Source organism: Tyto alba, unplaced genomic scaffold (assembly GCF_018691265.1).
Source record: "Tyto alba isolate M040663 unplaced genomic scaffold, T.alba_DEE_v4.0 Super-Scaffold_6, whole genome shotgun sequence".
NCBI classification, from domain to species: Eukaryota; Metazoa; Chordata; class Aves; order Strigiformes; family Tytonidae; genus Tyto; species Tyto alba.
The window spans coordinates 51802469-51823000 of NW_024881327.1; the positions used below are offsets into that span (position 1 = coordinate 51802469).

General features: G+C 35.5%; 1 protein-coding gene across 2 annotated transcripts in view; it reads right to left on the reverse strand.

Moving 5' to 3' along the window:
• The window catches only part of CTNNA2 (catenin alpha 2), a 464407-nt gene that overhangs the window by 411520 nt on the left and 32355 nt on the right, over window positions 1-20532 (reverse strand). For both annotated transcript variants that reach the window (XM_032993891.2, XM_032993892.2), the window contains one exon: window positions 4900-5095. In XM_032993891.2, the coding sequence (XP_032849782.1) occupies window positions 4900-5095 (196 nt within the window). The remainder of the gene's footprint in view (window positions 1-4899; window positions 5096-20532) is intronic.

The window sequence follows — 20532 nt, forward strand, 5'->3', positions numbered from 1 at the left end:
GAGATCAAGAAAAAGATGACGGCTGAACATGAGAGACAAGAAAGACGTTACTTGAATATAGAACAAGGGAATGAGGAGGAGATGGAAGTAAGGGTTAGTAGGGAATGGGACATGTAAAAAGACAGTGAGATTTCAGGCCCTGAATTAAAAGTAAGACAAAATAAGTGTATGACCATGTGACTGTAGCAAAGCAAAGCAGAGGGAAACAGAAGAGGAGTATGAAGGAGAGCAGCAGAGACTCCTTGGGAAACAGAGATGGCTGCAGTTTTGTAATGCTGTTGAAGAAAACTGATTGTATTAGAGGGCAGAAAAAAAAAAAAAAAAAAAAAAAAATCTAAAGAGAGTGGAAAAGTTTTAAGGCAGGCGAAATCTGAGTAGGGATTTTCTTCTTCAGTCAGGAAAGTCAAGACCCCCAGGCAGCAAGTCTTAAAGAAGGGATAACATGGCACTGCAAGGACTGGGTTTTAGCAAGGAATTATTGGTCTAATAAGGTCTAACTGAAAGAAAATTGTACAATCAGAAAAGGTCTCCTAAAATACAAATTGTTAGCTGAACTGGAATACTGTTTTAAGACTCAAGAATGCTCTACATTTGGCTAAGAGTTCAGCAGTTTCTGGGACATTACAACTATCAAGACAGAATATATGTGTCTCCATGTCGTACTGCTGTCATTGAAATCAGAAGAGCTTAAATAGCATTATAAATTATTATAAAAACAACCAGCACCTTGTGTACAGACATTCTGGATTTTGCTCCTACCACCCAAGATGTCCAGATTCCCTGCTTTTCTCCCAAGGTAACTGAAGACAGGAGGGCACAGTAAGGAAGAAAACCTTTCACAGGGTTTAGTTTAAAATCTCCATTTAAAAAGTTTTAAGAACTAGGTAGTTAAAAGTATTGAAGTAAAGCATTAAAAATACTACTTTTTAATATGTTACATCACAGAGAAAAAAATTACCACCAAAGTTAAGGTCATTTTTGCAAGTCAGATTTTGATACACAGTTTCAAGCTTACTGACAGTCATGGAGTAAATGGATCATATTCTTTTTATACATTGTGCATAAATCTGCATGAACAAAAAATTAAGTCTACCTCTAGTTTATGCTGTCTTCAAACACAAAAAACATCAACAGCTATTTTCTACCCCTTGATTGAAATATAAATTTCAGATTACAGTGTGAAGTTGTATCTACCTTGCTTGAAAAGCAAAACTAGAATCCAACAACCTGCTGCTAGACTAAATCACAGGTTTAGTGGAAGTTTTAGCTATATGCCAGAAATTTTCTAGAAAAACTACACTAAAATCAGGCAGCCACTAGCACATACCTACAAGATAGACACTGGCTAAAGCATTTCATAGATAGAATAGATTTACAAAGATATAATCTATTTCCTCGTCTTGCTTTCCTCAACACCCTAGACTACTACTTAATAAATTTAATCAAACTTGAACCCAATGGACCTGCAGTTCTTTGTAAATTTTCATGTGAATCACAATCTGGAAGTCTCCTCCAAAAGGAATTTCTTTCTTCTGTAAGAATCGGTAAAGGACCAGTTGCTTTTAAACACCTATGCTATGGGAACATGCCCATCCATTCCCTTCCCCAGACTGTATTTCTTATTTCTATGAGGAGTTCTTCCCTTCACTTCTCAGGCTTTGTCATTTTCTTAGGGTTACTGTAACCAGAAAATACACAAAACTCTCACTCCTCCCAAAACTTTAGTATGCAGAAGACTGTCTGCTTTGCCTTGCCTCTACTGCAAGACGAGATGAACAAGAAACATCAGTATTTCCCAGGTCTCATTTATCCCCCATCTGGGAGATCTTTTACACAGCTCTCACAACATGGGAATAAATACCCAAACAGCAAAGTATTCAATGGCAAAGCAAGTGGACAATTTCACTAAGATGGTTTTGAATTAAAACTTATTTTCACTTTTTTGTTATTTTTAAGACCTATGAGGCCAAAGTATTTGTATTCTGGAATTATGGGATACATACATACACACATAGATATACAGTTATGAGCTTTATGCATGAAATATTTACTCCTTCTAATAAAATTATGTGAAATAAAAAAAAATATATATATATAAACAAAAAACCACCACATTAAAAAAATCTTTCTTTTTGCTCTTGGTTGTTTTTTTTAGAACTCAACTTTGTAAATCAAAACTGTTGCTCATCAGAGTTTCATATAACTATCCAAATATATTTTACCCTTCTACCTTATTAAAGTAATAAGCATCTTAACGCTGTATATTCTTTGCATTCACATTCATTCCAAACTATTTTGCAAATGATAAAGTACTTTCATTTCATACCTACCAATGGAAAGCAACTCTCTCTGGGATGAATTGCAAAAACTGCCTATAGTAGCATATAATAGTATACAGCAATATAGGGCAGGAAATGAGGAACACACCAGAGCCAGCTGTAACTGCAGGAGACATTTTTAGGTTGACGGTGTAATTATCCAAACTGGAATTTTGCCAGAAAATCAGCTAGCAATACCCAGGCAAAACAGAGCCTCAGTTCATTAATCCAGCTCTTTATGTCACTGAGCTAAACATATCATTTCACATTGCACCAAGGCTGGTGTAGTTTATGCAGCTCATGTGTGCTAATAATGGTGTTTGGTGTCTCCAGCTCCCCTAATTATGGACGCATGTTGTACAGACCCAAAAAAGCTGCTTCACTTTCCTGACAGACTATTTTCTAGCATACAGTGTTGAAGAAAGATGAATGCATGGATCATTCTGCATAATACTGTTTAAGATCTTTTTTTCCTCTCTGCTTTCTGCACCATTTGTTTTTTGTTTTTTTGTTTTTTTGGGTTTTTTTAATACAGATTAAAAAAAAAAAAAAAAAAATAATAAAAGGCTTATTATCAATTAAAAGGTTAGAAATTCAGTCAAGAAGAAAACCAAAATCCTCCACAGCAAATCCCCTCAGATGATTCTAACTTTACAAAGCAAAAATCTACAGAGAAATCACTGCTAATACAAAGCTATAATGATAAAGAAAGATAAGAAGAAGCTCTGATACCATGATAATGAACACAGTACATTTGTCTAGATCAGAGAGCATGCAACTTTTTAGGTTCATGACTCTAACTCAGTAGAAGGTTTCTTGGGAGAAGCTATCAGAACTGAGCCAGCATCACAACCCCAAAGGGAGAGAGCTGTAAATTCAGAGGGAACAAAGGAACTCATGCCTGCGGTGAAGATGCTGTACTACAGATTGGTGTAATGCAAAACAAGTAATGTAAGCAACATGAAACTAAAGTAGTTGACAAATTAAACCTCATGTCAGAACAACCAGGCATCGGCATAAAAATTTTTGGGGGAAAAAAAAAAAAAAAAGAAAAAAAGACAACACACAGACACACCCCGGAAAAAAAACAAACAAACAAACAAACAAACAAACAAACAAACAAACAAAAAAAAAAACAAAACCCATCAGAATACTGGCATAACACTGTACATAGAATATACAGCAAACAGTCAGTTTATTCTGACGTACTGGCAACTGAATACTTTAAAAAAAACAAAACACACAGGAACAAGAAAACAGCAAAACCATATATATATATAGTGAATAGGAGGATGATACAGCCTCAGGATAGAACAGACTGGAATATTCACTAATCAGTGTTTATGTATATGAGATTTTAACCCTCCCTGCTCATATCATCACTTAGGTCCGATTTTCACAAACAGAAAAGAACATCATATGAGTACTGGGGAACTAACTCACTGAAAATCAGTATTTTATACCTAAGTCCTTCAGACTCCTTTCTAAATCTCAGTTGGAGACCTGTCAGTCTTGTTCTAAAACCCAGGACTGATGACACTGGCAGATGGTATCTTCATATTATAGGATTTACAATGGAAAAAACCTGAAAGGTACTTAATTGTGCTGCAATAAAGATAATTACAATCAAAGTCAATAAAAAGGACAAATTTTGTTATGGGCATATATTAAAAACATATTTTTCCCCCTACCACACAGGTAAGTTTGAAAACATCCAATATACATTTTACCTTTTGAAGGAAATTGCCAGATGATATCCACGATATCATGGATAACCATGATATTTTTAAAATTTCAAAGCCTTATTTGGAAGTTTCCTTATAATACCAATTCAAACTTCAAATATTAAATTGTGCAAAACCAGGATTATTTCTGCCAGTCAAGAAAATGTTATTATCCCACACCTGAGTCCCATGCCCAGCTAGACAATTTTTTGTAACATTTCATATCTTGAAACTTGTAGTTTAACCTATGCAGTATACAAACTAATGTTAACATTTATCCTATTTTCACCAACACTCAGGAGGAAAAAAAAAAAAAAAAAGACGACTTTGTATATATTTCAATATTACTTGAAACCACAAATAATTTTGTATTGCTGTGCTATTTGGCTGATAACTGTTAGATTGTTCAGAAATGTGTGCACCATAATCCTATCTCCATATTTGAATCAACAGGCTTTAAATCCATCGTTCAAATTTAGCAGAGTGAAAAATCATAACACTTTGTTTCACAGCAGAATAAAAAAACAAGTTGAAGATTAAACAATAAGATTTGGCACTGGGCAACATGGCTTCTAGATAATATTTGAGTTCACTATTTGGTGACAGAACAGCTCAAATGAAAAAGAATTAAAAAAAAACACGCATTTTTTTTAACCAAAGTTAGAGCATTCTTTATACTCATTGCCATACATGATGGTATAGCAATTTTAATACTTATATGTCATATTACAGATACACAGTAATACAGGACATAGTTTAAACTACATTATCAGAGTACTTGATACACTTGTTTTGGAAGAAATCTCGAAAAGCATCAAAGAAAACTGTTAACCCATTAAGCACTTTGTTGCACATACCTTGTTTGCGTACATCCTCTACAGCAGCAACCAATTCCTCCTTGAGATCCTGGCTCTCTTTAGCAATTTGATCTCCTTTTTCTAAAAAGTTTTGAGTGGCCTGCTCTACTGAAGCAGCCAACACATGAGCCTTCTTAGATCGGCCTTTCTTTTTGCCAGATGGTCCTTTATTGCTTGTGTTAACAAGCGTTGTTACCTTTGGAAAGAAAAAACAGGTTTTGTCAGTTTGAATGACTCTTCAACTATTATTCCCACAATAGGTGGCCACCTAATTCAATACCGACACTATTTTCTTTATCCTTGAAATGATGTAATGGTCACATGTATTGAATAAATAAAATTTAAAGTTTAAAATCCAAACAATGGCAGCACATACCTCAAAAATGGTTTTCCTTTTAACCTCTATTTAGTCTGGTTAAGCAAATCACAGTCAAGCAGTGAAAGAGAAAAAGATAAGAAACGGGTATTGAAGGGCATTGCTGCTAAAGCATAATTTTTGTCACTGCTCTTCATTTTTAAAAAAAGGAATAGGAATAAGTTGATAAAATAAAAACCTAACACATATGGGTCAGAAACCATTCAAAAAGCAATCGCCCCTTGAGATAAGAACTGTCAGTTACATTTAAGTGGTGACAAAAACATTGTGGCTGTTTTCCAGACATTAAGGAATTAATAGCTCCTGCTGCAAAGATTATACAGGTTAAACGTATTCAGTTCAGTATTGCTCCAGTATATTTATAATATATTGGCATAAAACAACAGCAGATAGTGAAATGATCCCACTTCCTCCCCAGTATCTAAAAAAGAAAGAAAATCTGCTTTCATGTTTGTAGAATCTCCTAAAGGAATTCCTCATTGAGCTGTCAATAAACTGATGAGAAAATTTAACCACAAAGCTTAACAACACACCACAGCGTATACCACAGCTTTTTGCTGGACCAAAAATATCTTATATCACTCCACCACTAAAAGGCTGTCTTTCTGTAAAACAGGGATACTGAATCAGGTATCATCAGGTGTCAAATTCCTCAAAAAATAGCAATGGATCCATAACGCTCAGGGATGCAACAACTAACCAGGATACAAACCAGGCCAGTTGAAGTGACATATCAGTGCACTAACTCAGAAATTTACTGTAAGAAAATGAAAACCTTTGCATTAAAGACAGTGCACTGCAAAGCAAAAGATTTCAAAATGAAGTATAAAAATTCACTGTCATCCCATCCTTATTACAAGAAGCGTGACATGGTGTTTGGTACAGCTGTGACCAAAGAGCCTTGGACATTGCTGTTTGTGCTATGTTTTTTTGCTCTTTGAGCTAGGTTATTTTTGTTATTTTGTTTTGTTTTGTTTTTTTTTCATACATTATCAGGGCTTGAAAACACTATATGAATATGCATGGATGTGTTGGGTGAGAAAAAAGTATTCCACAACCTTTGTTGAGGAAGGAGTCTGCTTGGATACAGGAAGGTAATACTCGTCCATAATCTGTGTTTTCCCCACCCCCACCCCACCCCCCCACACACACTATTTATATTTAGAAATAATATTTTCTTTATTAGTTTTCCCTTGAAATTATTCTTCATGCAATTTCCTGAAGATCCTTTTGTGGTTGATCATTGTCTATTTAAGGAGTTTAGTATTTTATAAATAAAAAAACTAGGCTACCTCTGTAACCTAACTCATGTTTAGCAAATGGGATGGAAAAATCTTTCACACAGAGCAGGCAATAAAATTGATCAAGAATATGCCGAAATTCACATAGGAGACCCAAAGTTGAAGAGAATTATGTCAGAACTTGATCTTAATTATTGAGACATATTGAACAAACTAGAACTAGACTGCCAAAATAGTTCAGACATCATAGAGAAGGAAAATATCTGAAGTAACAAAAAGGTGGTCAATAAATTAAGTCAAATCAGACTATGTCATAGATCTTTATTAGGTAGATGCAGGGGTCAATAGCTAAAAAAGTTTGAAATAGCACAAGCACCAAGAACCTGTAGGTGGCAGAAGAACTGCTGAAGTCCTGTGAAGACACAGGAATTAGTTGGATTGCAGACCTCTTTTGGTACCCTAAAATTAATAATTCCCATCAAAATTCAACAAAATCAGTGTCAGTGGATTGTAAGTCTGCAAGCCTGCTCCTTCTGTGCAGGATTCAACTTATAGACAGGATTCTTTTCACTTTACCTACAAAAGATTTATGCATCTATTATCAGATCATCTAGAAGTAGTGAACTACTGCAGTCAACGAATGGGAATTGGGATCACAGATGTTACAGAATACAATAAATTTGCACCTAGAAATAGTCAATCAATGTGACATCATTGATGAGGAAAGGAACCTAGAAAATCAGACTCAGAACAAGCAAATAGGTATTAGATTGCTAAATTTAGTGAAATAAATCATGAATATTTTACCATGATAATCTAAAAAATGTCTTGGGGTAGTGGGAGTGTGTGTGGGGGTGGGGGGGAGGGGGGTTGTTCTTTGACAAAATGTTTCTACATGTAAGAGCTACTAGTACAACAATGGTCTCAGCCGAACCAACAAACAGTTTTACATACAGCCCTCATAACACAATTGTCTCCAGGTAATTTTAAATAAAACTTATTTAGATAGAAAAGTCCATATCCTCATTTAATTTAAACCAATTGCGTTGAGCGACAAGAGAGGCCTTCCTCCTAAAACTGGTAAGTATGAAGTTCTGCAAAAATCCATTTCTTGAATGGGTAAGCATGCAAAGGAAAAATATTAATTGGTTGAACATACATTGATTTTAATTATTTGAGGGGTTTTTTTAATGAGAGCTGGCTAGTCATCAGCTATCACTGTATGGGTTTGGTTTTTTTTTTTCAAGAAAGCATAAGGACAAACACAAAATTCAGATTTTCTTACACAATCAGAGTAAACTGCAGGTATCTGTAAGCCAGACTATGGAGAGTGGTTTGCCGAATTTCCAGGAAGGGACTAGGTAAGAGATGAGAACCTTATGCAGCAAGCTCTGAGGTAGCTGCAAGGGCACATCACAGGTGCCATTAAATCAAGAAATGGGAAATAAATATTACTCTATTTTAGCTTACATACTGGGAGCTTTTTCTCTCTGTATCTGTAATAAAACTAAGGAGTTTTCAAAAAAACTTAATAGTATAATTTTACGACAGAAACAGACAAAAAAATGTATCTATGCCCATTTAAAAACATATAGGAACACTCCTTAGGGAGAAGAAGAAAGTTGAGAGTTGTTTTTTTCTAAAGAAAGTATGCTTACAGCAGATATTTTTTTTCAGCTTTAAAGTGCTCTTCCTAGTACATTGGTATCTAATTATGGACACCTACAGAAATACAAACAATTCTACACCACCATAAAGCACCAAGAAAATTTTATCAGAACTTCCCAAAATATATGGAAATAATTATAAATTAACATAAAGTATTTAATAACATTTTCTTTAATGTTTTTTTAACGTAGGACAATTGTTTCGTCCTATACTGACTAATATGCAGAAATACAGAAAAATCACTTAAAGGTGTCTGCCAGTGCTCAAAGCCTTCTCAGTAAAGAATCTCTGTGTCAGAGCCTGTGTAGAGTAGATGTACACTCACAGGTCCTAGAGATGAAGAGGAACTAGCGCTGGCATAAAACCTTTGTTAACGCACTAAGCTGCTATGAGACCAAATGTAGCACAATGCATAGAAAATTCCTAATTGCCACAGAAGACGGAGACTTTTGCTACCATTTCTTATAATAGACATGTAGAAAACAGCATCCCCAAAGTAAGTTATCTTTTTAGAAAGGAAATGCTGGTGTATTTTTCTTGATCCCAATTCTGTCATAAAAGTTTATCTATTATTTTTTTTTCTTTTGTTTTGTTTCTAAAATTAAAAAAAAAAAAAAAAAAACAAACAACAACCTTCATTAAAAAGTCTCTAACATGTCAAAAGCTCAGCCTCAAATGTAATTGTGAAATCATAGAGGACATGCCAACAAGAGAGCACAAGTTCACAAATGGTGCTAGAGACATTCTTTGCCAATGTACTTCAATGGTTTTTAAATCTGAAGCAAGACATAAATTTTAAACAATGGAGATCTACAGACATGAAATACATGGATAACATCTCATTACTATCTAAACAACAGCATTCAGATGCTAGAAGTTCTTTTTTTATTTTATTTTGCTTACAAAGTGGTGACTTGGCACACAGGTAAGATCATTCACAAAAAAAAAGGACAAATCTTCAGTCTAACTGGACTCTCAGATCAATTTTATATATATTTAAATTCCACTGAATACAATAATAAGTGAATGAATGCCCCTTGTAACTACTTTGGTTACTATTCTCGATTTTTTTTTTTTTTTTTTCTGGTATGTAGCTATTTTTAATTTAGTTCTGCAATCTGAGATTAGCACAATAATTAGGCCATATTGGAGACATTCCTTTTATCTGGAAATACTCATGGACTTATATGAACCCCTAGTACCCTATTTTTTTTGTTTCTAAATATTTAAAACATATTTAAAAGCAAATGGAGACACTGTAGTTCCTGATTTTGTTGATATAATCTACTTCAATAATTAAAATGATGAGTGACTGGACAGTTTACTTTTTCTGTTATACTCTAGGCTAGGAAAACACAGCAAGAACAGTTAGGTTTTTCACATTACTATTTAAAAAAAAAAAAAAAAATCAACTTAAAAGTTTGGAACTTTAAGATAGACCTAGAACATTTTTCTAGTAAAACAAATTTCTAAGGAAGGAAAAAAAAAACTCTAAGATCAAAGAAAAGGCTGAAGTAGATTAATGAAAAAGTATTTCTTAATAGAAACTACAAAGAAAAGGAAAAGCAATATAATCAAAAGTATGCACCACTGAAACATCTTAAGATCTCCTGCTGTAACATGTCCTGAGGATGAGGACAGCAGAGAGAAGACATCTATTCTAGTCCCAGCACTGTCACTCAAATCTCTGGCCTTGTACACGTCTCCTATGTATGATTATAATTTCATTTCTCTATTCCAGGCACTTCGATCTGCTTGGAAAATTATACAATATCACATCCACTTACATGAACTTAATAGATAAAACTAATTATTTTGCTGAATCAGGTTCCCAAACTAATTTGATCAAAATAATACTATTCACCTATTTCTGAGACATTCTCATTTACATCTCTAAAAGCTAATACTGGAGGTTAGTTCCCTTAAGAAAAGAAAAAGAAAAAACACACTGCACCCAGATTTAATTCAACATTTGCATCTTTCAGCTACCTTTAACAAAAGTATAAATTGAAATCTCTGCCACATATAATAATATGCACGTGTAAATACATGTCCTTCCAAAAAACCTCCACTTTCTGAATTTATCAGTCACTGCAAGTGGAGGAGTATGTATAAACAAAATGATGTGACCCAACATGGACTGTTCCCAATGTACCGTTTCAAAAAGTAATTGGCATATCAAAAATAGATAATGTGAATCTATAAGTATAGCAAAAAGTCTAAGTGACCTATGTAGTAAAGAAGGCACTGAGAGCAGACACAAAGAGTGTATATACTCTTTCCAAATGTAAATACTTTCCAAAGAACAGGACGAAATTTCCTAGTCTTGTACCATGAGCTAGAAATCCTTACTGTAATTGTTACTACTATGCCTAGAAAGCTGAGCACCTTATTCTATGAACATTCATGGTCATCGTCCTTATGCACTGAGAGTCAGAGAAAACTATCACGGACTTAATGTACTACTGGAAGAATTTTATAGTGAGTATGTCTTGTGTTCTTCTGCACTTCTTTTCAGATGACTTAATCTCCATATTGGGGATAGAGATGACCTGGTGCCAGCAATCATACCAAGTTGCAGATGATGGATTCTGGGGATCGGTCAATATGCTTCAGGGCAGGGCTGTCCCTCAAAGGAACCCTATAAAAGTCAACAAGGACAAGTGCAAAGTCCTGCACCAGTAAGGAGGAACCCTTACTGCCAATAAGGCAGGGGAAGGACTGACTGGCCAGGGAGCAAATCTGCTCCAAGGGACCTGAGGGACCTTCATAGACAGCAAGCTGTTGGCAGTCTGTCCTGGCACACCTTCGATGTCGTATCCAGTTTTGGGGCCTCCAATTCAGGAATGACAGGCACAAGTTGAAACAAGTGAGCTTCATGTTGTATAGAAGGAAAGAAAAAATCACACAATTAATTGTACAAGTACAATGGTTTTCATTTATAAAGCAGATTTTATTCAAGGGTCCCTGAAATTCTGTACGCTTTAATACGATGGTTTAATAAAAAAAGCAAAGGAAAGTAGAAGTTTGGACCCTCCTGATGAAGGAGAGAGATAGAAAAAGAAATAGAAGTAAGGAAGAGATAGAAGATTGATATGACTGAAAGGCAGTAAGCAAGGAGAGGAATCATTCTCAGTGTGAGGTTAGAACATTCACCGGGGAAAGGGCAATTCTGGATTCCAGTCGTTGCACCAACAGGTTGGGTTGTGTGTAATACACAGCCCTTACAGGAAGAAAACCACTCAAAAACTGCAACTTGCAATTTTGCCCACCTTGTGTCAGCTTCTTTTAAATTACATTAAATTACTAGTTTGAAATGTTAATAAAGCAGTCTCTTCCAAAATTAGAAGTATTGTTCAGAAAAGTAGCAGAAAAGGGGGAAGAAAACTTCTTGTACCAGCAAGAGAAAGACCCATGGTGTATTAGCTACTTTCCCACTTTGCAAAAGCCATATACCAATCTACAACTTAATATAAATTGCATGATAAAAAGAAAAAAAAAATAACCTGTTATCTTGTTAACACTATTCTTGAGTTGTCCAGAAGCATCCACTGAGATTTTAACTGCATTCATGTTAAAAAAAAAAAAAAAAAAAAAAAAAAAAAAAAAAAAAAAAAGAAGGAAAAAGACAAGACAAGAATATAACTCAGTTTTCTGACAGGGCTTTAAAGCTAACTGGTTTTGTTTTAAATATCATCTCCCACCTATGCTAGTAGAAAGGAAAGAATATCTCTATCAGCTTCTGTTACTAATTAATGCAGACCTCACCCAAAATTCTGTACAATTATCAAATATATCACTTGATAATTACCATAAGCTCATTTGGCAACCTTATAATGATCCTGGCTTTGTGATCACACCAGGGAACCCTGCTCTCTTATTTTATTAAAGAAGTCTCACACAGTTCTAGCACAGATCTCTGTTGGAAAAACAGAACTTCACTAATTAATAGTTCAGTCCCATCCTCAATTAAGTCTTCCTTACACAGCTCCAGCAACACAAAAGAAAGGTGAGGATGTCTTTGCTAAAAGCAGAAAATTCTATTAGCATGAATTTCACTATAGCAGAGGTCATGTGTGGGCAGGGATGACAGAAGTAAAAGGAAATGGAGCTAGATCACATACTCATCAAATTAAATCCAGTCAGCAGCTACAGCTCATAGAAAAACATTCCTAGCTCTGAATTAAACTGTCTTCCCTACAGATTTCTAAAATGCATACGCCAAAAGTTTAAAAACTCTAATACTTCCTTCTCTGTCCTCAATATCTGCTTGAATTGCACTACTTACTCAAAATTTTCCATAATGAAAATACAAAATATACTATCATTTGACAATTTTTGAGGAAAATATTAATAAAGCTTTTGGTTTTGGTTGTTTTTTTTTTTTTTTTTACTATACTGCTACTAATCCTTGTAATTTGTCACCAATCACTCACCTAACTCACCTAGGACTTACTTAGGACTGATGCTTTATTATTTTTTTCAGTACAGACTGATGAAAGGATTGAGAGCAGCTCTTTGGAGAAGGACTTGAGGATACAGGTAGGTGAAAAATCAGATATGAGCCAGCAATGCGCGTTTACAAGCTAGAAAGCCAGCCATATCCTGGGTTGCATCGAAAGTGCAGCCAGCAGATTGAGGGAGGTGATTCTACTCCAATCCTGTGAGATACCACCAGGAACCCTGCATCCAGCTCTGGGTCCCTGGCACAAGACAGATACGGGCAGTCCAGAGGAGGCCACGGAGATGCTGGGGGGGCTGGAGCAGCTCCCCTGGGAGGCCGGGCTGAGAGAGTTGGGGGGGTTCAGCCTGGAGAAGAGAAGGCTCCGGGGAGCCCTTCGAGCGGCCTCCCAGGGCTTAAAGGGGGCCTGTAAGAAAGATGGATGGAGACTTTTTACCAGGGCCTGTAGTGACAGAACAAGGGGTAATGGTTTTAAACTAAGAGAAGGTAGATTTATATTAGATATAAGTAAGAAATTTTTTTTTACAATGAGGGTACTGAGACACTGAAAAAGACTGACCAGAGAAGTTGGAGTTTGTCAGAGGGTGAACAGAATTTATGTTTGGTTCTTTTTAATGAACAAAAGCAGGCAAATCAAATATGGCTATTCAAACATGCACATTATGAAATCATTCACATGAATACTTTGGTTTGGTTGTGACAGGTGAAATCAGTGTGAAAAGGTTTCTCTGGAAGATCATTAACTATTTGCAAAAAATTTCACTATTATTCCCTATGTCCCTTCTATTTTCAAGTAAATATTATTTGCTCTTCCCAGTGGCGTTTCTTGAATGCGAACAGCTACAATTTACTCCTATCTTCCCATACACTCATATATCATAAAGTTGCTGGAAACACTCAATGACCTGAAAAAAGACATCCATGACATTTTAGTGTAAGAGGCCTTTTGCTTCTAGATATAAGGCTACCCTTCCGCTCGAATGCATTATCTTATTGCCTCACTGGTTATACTAATGGTATCCCCCTGAGCGTTGTTTTTCAAAACCCTTCTGTTTCTGAAAGAAGTTTGTTTCATCAAAGAAAAAGATCACTACAGCTGCCTGGAAAACAAGAACTTAATTTTCCAATCAATCTCAGGGTTGGGTTTTTTTTTTTTGTTTCCTTTGGCAGCTGGATGAAACAGAGACCTTTCAAAATACTTTGGGAGAGAAACAGATTGTGTTAAGGGTTAAACCACTGGCATGGGTTAAAGAACTGGCATGGCTGTAGGAAGATCACACTTGATTCCTTGCTCTAAATGAAGTAGAGAAAAGACCTGAACACTGTGTTCATGACCTTCTTCACTTTGACCATCCAGAACCAGAGCAAAAACACATAGGATTTTTCTTTATATAATCCCAACTCTGCACACCATAAAACTGCTTTATAATATGGCTCTCTGCAGTAAATCATTATGTAATCCTAATCCAACTACAAGATACTACTGAGCAACATACAGTAGAAAATATTTTCAACAACTACGTCTTCTCCATTCACATACAAAAGAGAAGCAGCTAACTTGGTGCTTTGTTTTTTTTTCATATTTCTGCTCAGCCTCTAGTACTACATAAAAATATTGATTATTTTTTCCTTATCACACCAATATAATTTTGAACACAGATGTTCTGATGAGCATGATTCAATCCTTAATATAACTCCTTTTTTTGATAATAATCATTCTTCAATTTTCTCTGTCAACTTAAGCAATTTGACACTGTTCTTAGATCATAAATCATAACAGCTTACATAATTAACTCTGGTAATTATCTCTGCATAATAAGCACCAGCTGTCTACCTAATTCATAAAACTGAAACTCTTTTTCTATTATATATATATATTGAATTTTCATTGACAAATATATCTTTCACTATCCACACCGAATACCAGTGTTTTAACACAGTCTTTTTGTACTTTTTCCAGTTCCTCCTAGGTTAGAAAAATTAATAAATAAGCAGACTATTCTCTCCAATGTATAAATTATTAGCTAGGATGTTAAAAAATGCCAGTGACACGCCTACCTTTTGAATGCAAAGTACATAGATAACTCAGGCAACACTGATTAGAGCCAGTATGTTTTAATCCAATCTAGCTTGAGGACAGCTAGCTGCTCTGATCCAAGTTTCTGCTGCCAAATACAAATTCCTGAACAAATTTGCATATTTCTATTCTGTCTACATGATGTACCTTTAGGATGTAATTTAGAGATAGCAACACTGTTACTGTTAATTCACATTCTTATCAGTGTTCACACCATGGGAAGAGGCTTATATCCTAGCCAGTGTGAATGAACATTATTACATAAGGCACTTTTAAAGTTCTTCAGCAAGTATTAATTCTCTGTGGAATTTCCTACTACTTGTTCTGTTAACAAAAAATATGAAAAAAACAACAGACACCTCACCCATCACCCTTATTTTCCTCCTACAAATCTTCCTGAAAAATTATCTTTCATAAAACAGACATACAAAACTGCAATGTTTTCACTAACGCTCCCATAATTCAAACAATAATCTATATGTTAAGCTAATAAAATGTCTCTCCAAACACATATTGCCTCTACTTTATAATAAATTAGGAGCAAAAATTTTTAAATTCTCCTTTTGTAACAAAGTTCTACTGTTAATCGGCACTAAACTACTATGTTGCTATTTAAAAGGTCAATATGAAATCCAGCTTCTTTTCTTATAACTCCATCATACATGAAGTTACCTGGTAGGGAAAAGCATTTATGTTAATATTTCACTCACGAAAGATAGAAGATTTATATTCGCCAAGATTTCCTATATATTCACTTGTTCATGTACATGACTCGAGCTTCCCTGCACCACCCAACTGGCCTCAGCTGTGACTCCAGGAAAAGCCCTAAAGATATAGAAACTGTTGTTCAATTGCTACAGCTCATTCAACCTCTGTGCAAAGCCTGACAATAAGAACGCCAATTGGTGCTGTTTATGGTGGTGTCACACTGTGGTGCGGACACTTGTCAACTGGTGATGTCACGGGGACCAAGACCATCTCATGGAATTGGCAGTACAAAGAGCAACATTAATTACAAGATACTCTCCCTGTCTCTGTGCTGTTAGGATTGCAAAACCTCTCTTTTAAGAACTAAATAATCCCCTTTCTGAATACAGGTTTTTAGTATCTTGTTAGGAATTTTGATTATTTCAGCTTTTGCCAAGATTAAGAAAAGCTTAAGCAGGTGCTTAATTGGAGCAATTACACAATGGGTTACTAGTGCTTTGAGAAAACCGTCTTCAAAAAAACCACTGGCTTAATCCGGCTCCTAAAAAAATCTGCTTAATGCCTTCAATGAAAGTAAAATACACAAGTCAAAATTTAAGATGTTCCTCTCTAATTCACTGTGGTTCTTCTAATTGCACAAAAGAGCTTGCTCCCAGTCAAGTGCAACTGCCGAAATTGCAGTACAAAAATCCACAGATTCCAATTATTTCAGTTTTTTAGGTTATACCAAGCAAGTTAGGCTGTACCATTTCAAAAAATTGAGTTTATGATTAGCGCTAAATATGCATTTTCTGTGATCTATTTCTCTGTTATGGATAATAATAGCTGATGACCATACTAAGATGGATAGATGAACAAGAATTCTTTCCCACATAATGGCATAATTTTAGAAGGATGACTACCTTAGGTAGCTTAGAGACCAGGCTATGAACTGGTGAGTACAGCATTGTCTTGAGGGGCAAGAAACGTGGGTTTGAAGTACCTCAGGTGCAGGAGAGAAGTAAACCAAATCTTCTTCCTTCATGGATGAATACCTTAACATCTAAAATATTATAGAAAAAGGTGGGCTGCAATATTACGCAGTTGAGTTTGAAATAAGAAAAATAAGCTATTTTTTCACTCTGAAGGAGGACTTAGTCTAACTCCAAGCAAAACTGCTGTCTATTAATCACTATACGATATAAACTCCCCTCCACAGGCTCAGAGTTGAGCATATAAGTTCCAGAAAGGGAGAGAATTTCAAAAAGTCCACTTTCTTTGACATCTCTCCCACTTGCAATTTTCTAAATCTCACTCCTAAGCATCTCTCTTTTCCATGTGTTGAACAGGGAGCCAAATCATGTAACTTTGGTTTATGAATTACACTCCAGGAGCTGGGTGCCTAAAAGGACTTGGTATCTTAATTTCTTTGAGTCTTCCAAAGCTCTGAATCAAGGATGCTTATAGTTTTTATATAGCATATTTTAATTAATAATTTTAATAGGATCAACATTTGGAGATTCTAATCCTTCCTGCTCATTATCTTGTGACCTTCTTCCTTCTGTTTACCATTGTCCTAGTGAGACAACAGCATATATCCATGTGAGAACTTAAAATGTTGAAACCAGTAAAGGCAAGTTAGTTACCTCTAAATCATCATCTCTGTGCAATTCAGAAGTGATTAACAGGCCACAATGCAAAAAAAAATTCCCTTAAACAGTAGAACATGAGGTTTATCTTACCCCAGCTAAAAATAATCAGAAAACTAAAGTCTACCTGATAATCAGTAAATACACATTAAGTGGTAGTGACCTCAAAGCATATAGAAATGTTAACTTTCAGTGCTGTGTCAGCAACAACTGAGCAGTAATTGAAGATGAAGTAATTTTTTGCATTCGATAACTTTAGTTAACTTCTCACAGTTAATAAGTTATTACTAGTGCAAACCCCCCTGCTGACATCAGTTGTTTTCATTATTAACTGTCACTGATGATGTAAGTGCACTTTCCTCTTTTTCTCCATTTTTACCAATTTTTAATTTGGGGCAAAACTTTGTTACACTACTTTCATAAGTACAAGAAAAGTCATTATCACATACAACTTGCTGTAAGGATATGAAGCCCTGAAGAAAAGCTACTAGCAATCTACATGAAGTATAAGGAATAAAAAATAAAAAAATAACACCTCATTAACTCTAATTCCTTCCAAAACTGCATACAGAACTAATAGTTAAGCTTAGAAACTCATAACGTGCATGATATGAGATATGTAGAATAGCAAGCTATGTGATATTATCACAAAATTAAGACTTGTGGCACTCAAATGATATAAAAAGTAAAAGAATACTGGTATTACAGATCATGTGGGAGAAAATCAACAAACAGATTTCCATTTCCATACTTAGAGTTATCAGTAATAAGCAATCAGAAATGAAGGCACTTCTGGATCCTCAAAATCTCAAAATACAAGACAAGCAAAATGCACACATTTGTTGTTGAATTGGAACCAAATGTGAGCATATTTGTACTCATTTCTAACTACCAAATCATTTGAGAGCAGTACAAGAGAAAAAATACCAAAAATCTACTTAGCGTCAACCTATCTCCCATTTAGCTAATCGTCTTTATTTCTCCCAGTTCTTTGGTAGAATAGACAATAAATTCAAAGGGTGTCTGACTCATTCAGGGATGATATTTCATTTAACCACGTGAGGGCACACCACACCAGAGTAATAGTAAACCACTGTACTTGTGAAATCCCTGGGCTTACTGTACTTTGTGCTGTATTATTGGATCCGTATGAGACCTGTCACTATAAACAGCACATACTTTACAAAGTGGAATTCTTAGTTGGTATTTAACATACCATTTTCTTGACACTTCTTTCTGGTTTAAAACTGTTATAAACCTTAAAGGCAGCATTATTTAAGATTTACTTCTCAAAGGAACTCAACCAAAAAGCAGGCAATGCTTGTATTGGCTAGGAGAAAAAAGAGGGGGGGGGGGAGGCAAAAGACAGATGGCAATTTCCCTAGTAAGGTTCTACAGATATTCTAACTAATTCTGGGGTTATTTAGGTTGGGGGGGGGGGGGGAAGAGGAGGGAGTTTTACTTCATACCTTAATAGATAGTTCATCTAGAATAGAAGCTTTTATATTATCTATCTTTGTTATTTTCCCAGTGACTAAGACATTGTATGTAGGGAAGATAACATAAAAGGATTTAAATAATCCTCAACTGGATACTGAACTAAGATAACAAGCAACTAGAAAGGCAGATAGCACTAATTTTATGTTTGTCATTGGCAGGCTAATCTCCCAGGGCTTCCACTAGCCAAAGAAGAGATGCTGGCACTGCTGGGAGCGCCCTCCATTAGCTCTGGATGGAGCGCCAAAGATGAGCTCCCCCAGGGTACTGTTATTGTTTGTGAACTCTACTAAACAGCATTTAAAACAATCTTATACATCACTGAAAACCTAAGGAAAAATATTGCCAGGAGTTTCTGTTTCAGTTAAGGTAAAGCACCGGAAGTGAAGGAAGTAAAATACTTTAGACATATGCTGTGAGTTAGTACTCTAGTTTCTCTGTAACAAGTAATATATCCTTTTTTAATGAAAACCTTTCCCATAAAGAACAGCAGAAAACAGAAGCAAACAATCTTCCACTCTATTTATACAACAGATTAAATCAAAATCCCCCCAAAATAGATATTATTTAATTCTTTGGGAGCTCTATTTCCAATAGTATGAAGAATAATGGAATTAACATATTCTTTGACTTATTTTTTTTTTTTTTAACATAACAAATAACTGGGGAAAATTCAGAAAATTATTAGAATGGCTACCAAGAAAACAATATTTTTTTTTTCCAAGAAGACTATACACACTTCTTTAAGGCAAAACATAGACAGGTTAAAGCCAACGTTATTATCATGTTATTTCAATCTTTATCCAAAATAGATTTATTTAAATTAAATAATGAAAATTAACCTCTGCAAAATGGTATGATCTGAGGCAGAGCAGATGAGACCAGACTATTACACTTTTTATTTTCTTTCCTCACTGTTTTTTACCCTCAGTCAACCAGTAAGCACACAGTCAGGTATCCAATTTGGAAAAAGAATGATTTGAATGACAGAGTTTGAACAAAATTGCTGATTATGAATTTTCAGATGCTGCCACATTTCACCTTCAGCCACCCATTTCATGGTGATGACAACCTCCAGAATAGGTGCAAGTACATAAGCAGAGGGAAATAAAGGTTCCAGTTGTTCCATTTTATTTTGCCAATTGTTTCAGTTCTAAAGTAATTTGAAATGCAGTTTTGAAAGAATCGCTTAACAGTATTAATAGCCACACCTCTACCATTCAATTTCAGTCATGCTTACATTATAAACAACTAAGAAAGCACTGCAGAGATTGTAAATATAGAGCACCTATAAATTCTCACTCAAGAAGACAGAAGCAAGTATTCCCTGAATGGTGCTTTTTTAGGCTGCTTATTTTGCACATTTCACACACTGTATAAAATCTGCTTTGCCAACTTAAAATTCAAAAATTATGTTTTTATATATATCATCATAAGTTAATTTTGGCTGGAAGAGACCTCTGGAGATCTCTAGCCTAGCCTCTCATCAAATCAGGGCCAACTTCAATGTATGATAAGGACTTATTCCAGTACAGCAACGTCTTGTTTACTTGTGAGCCCCAAACAGGACTCAGTACTGCAGCTGTGGTCGTACAAGTACTGATTAGAAGGGAACATTCACTTACCTTGACCCCCTGTTTATGCTTATGCTAAACTCACCAAAACCGCCCAGTTTGGCCTTCTTTCCCACAATGTTTCTCTCCAGTCTCATGTTCTGGGTTTTCTGTGCACTGGGACTCTCACGTCCTTTCCCCCAGGGCAGTGCCCAGTCTGTCCCCAGCCCATATCATGACATCACATCACTCCATCCCACCGCAGGACTTTGTTCTGTTTTTTGCTGAGCTTCATCAGGTCAGCCCATTTCCTCAGCCTGTTGAGATACTCCTCATGGCAGCTTTAGCTTTTGAGCATATTGATCTTCCTCCCAAACTGGTGTTGTCTAGAAATTTATTGAGGGTGTATTTCACCCCACTGCC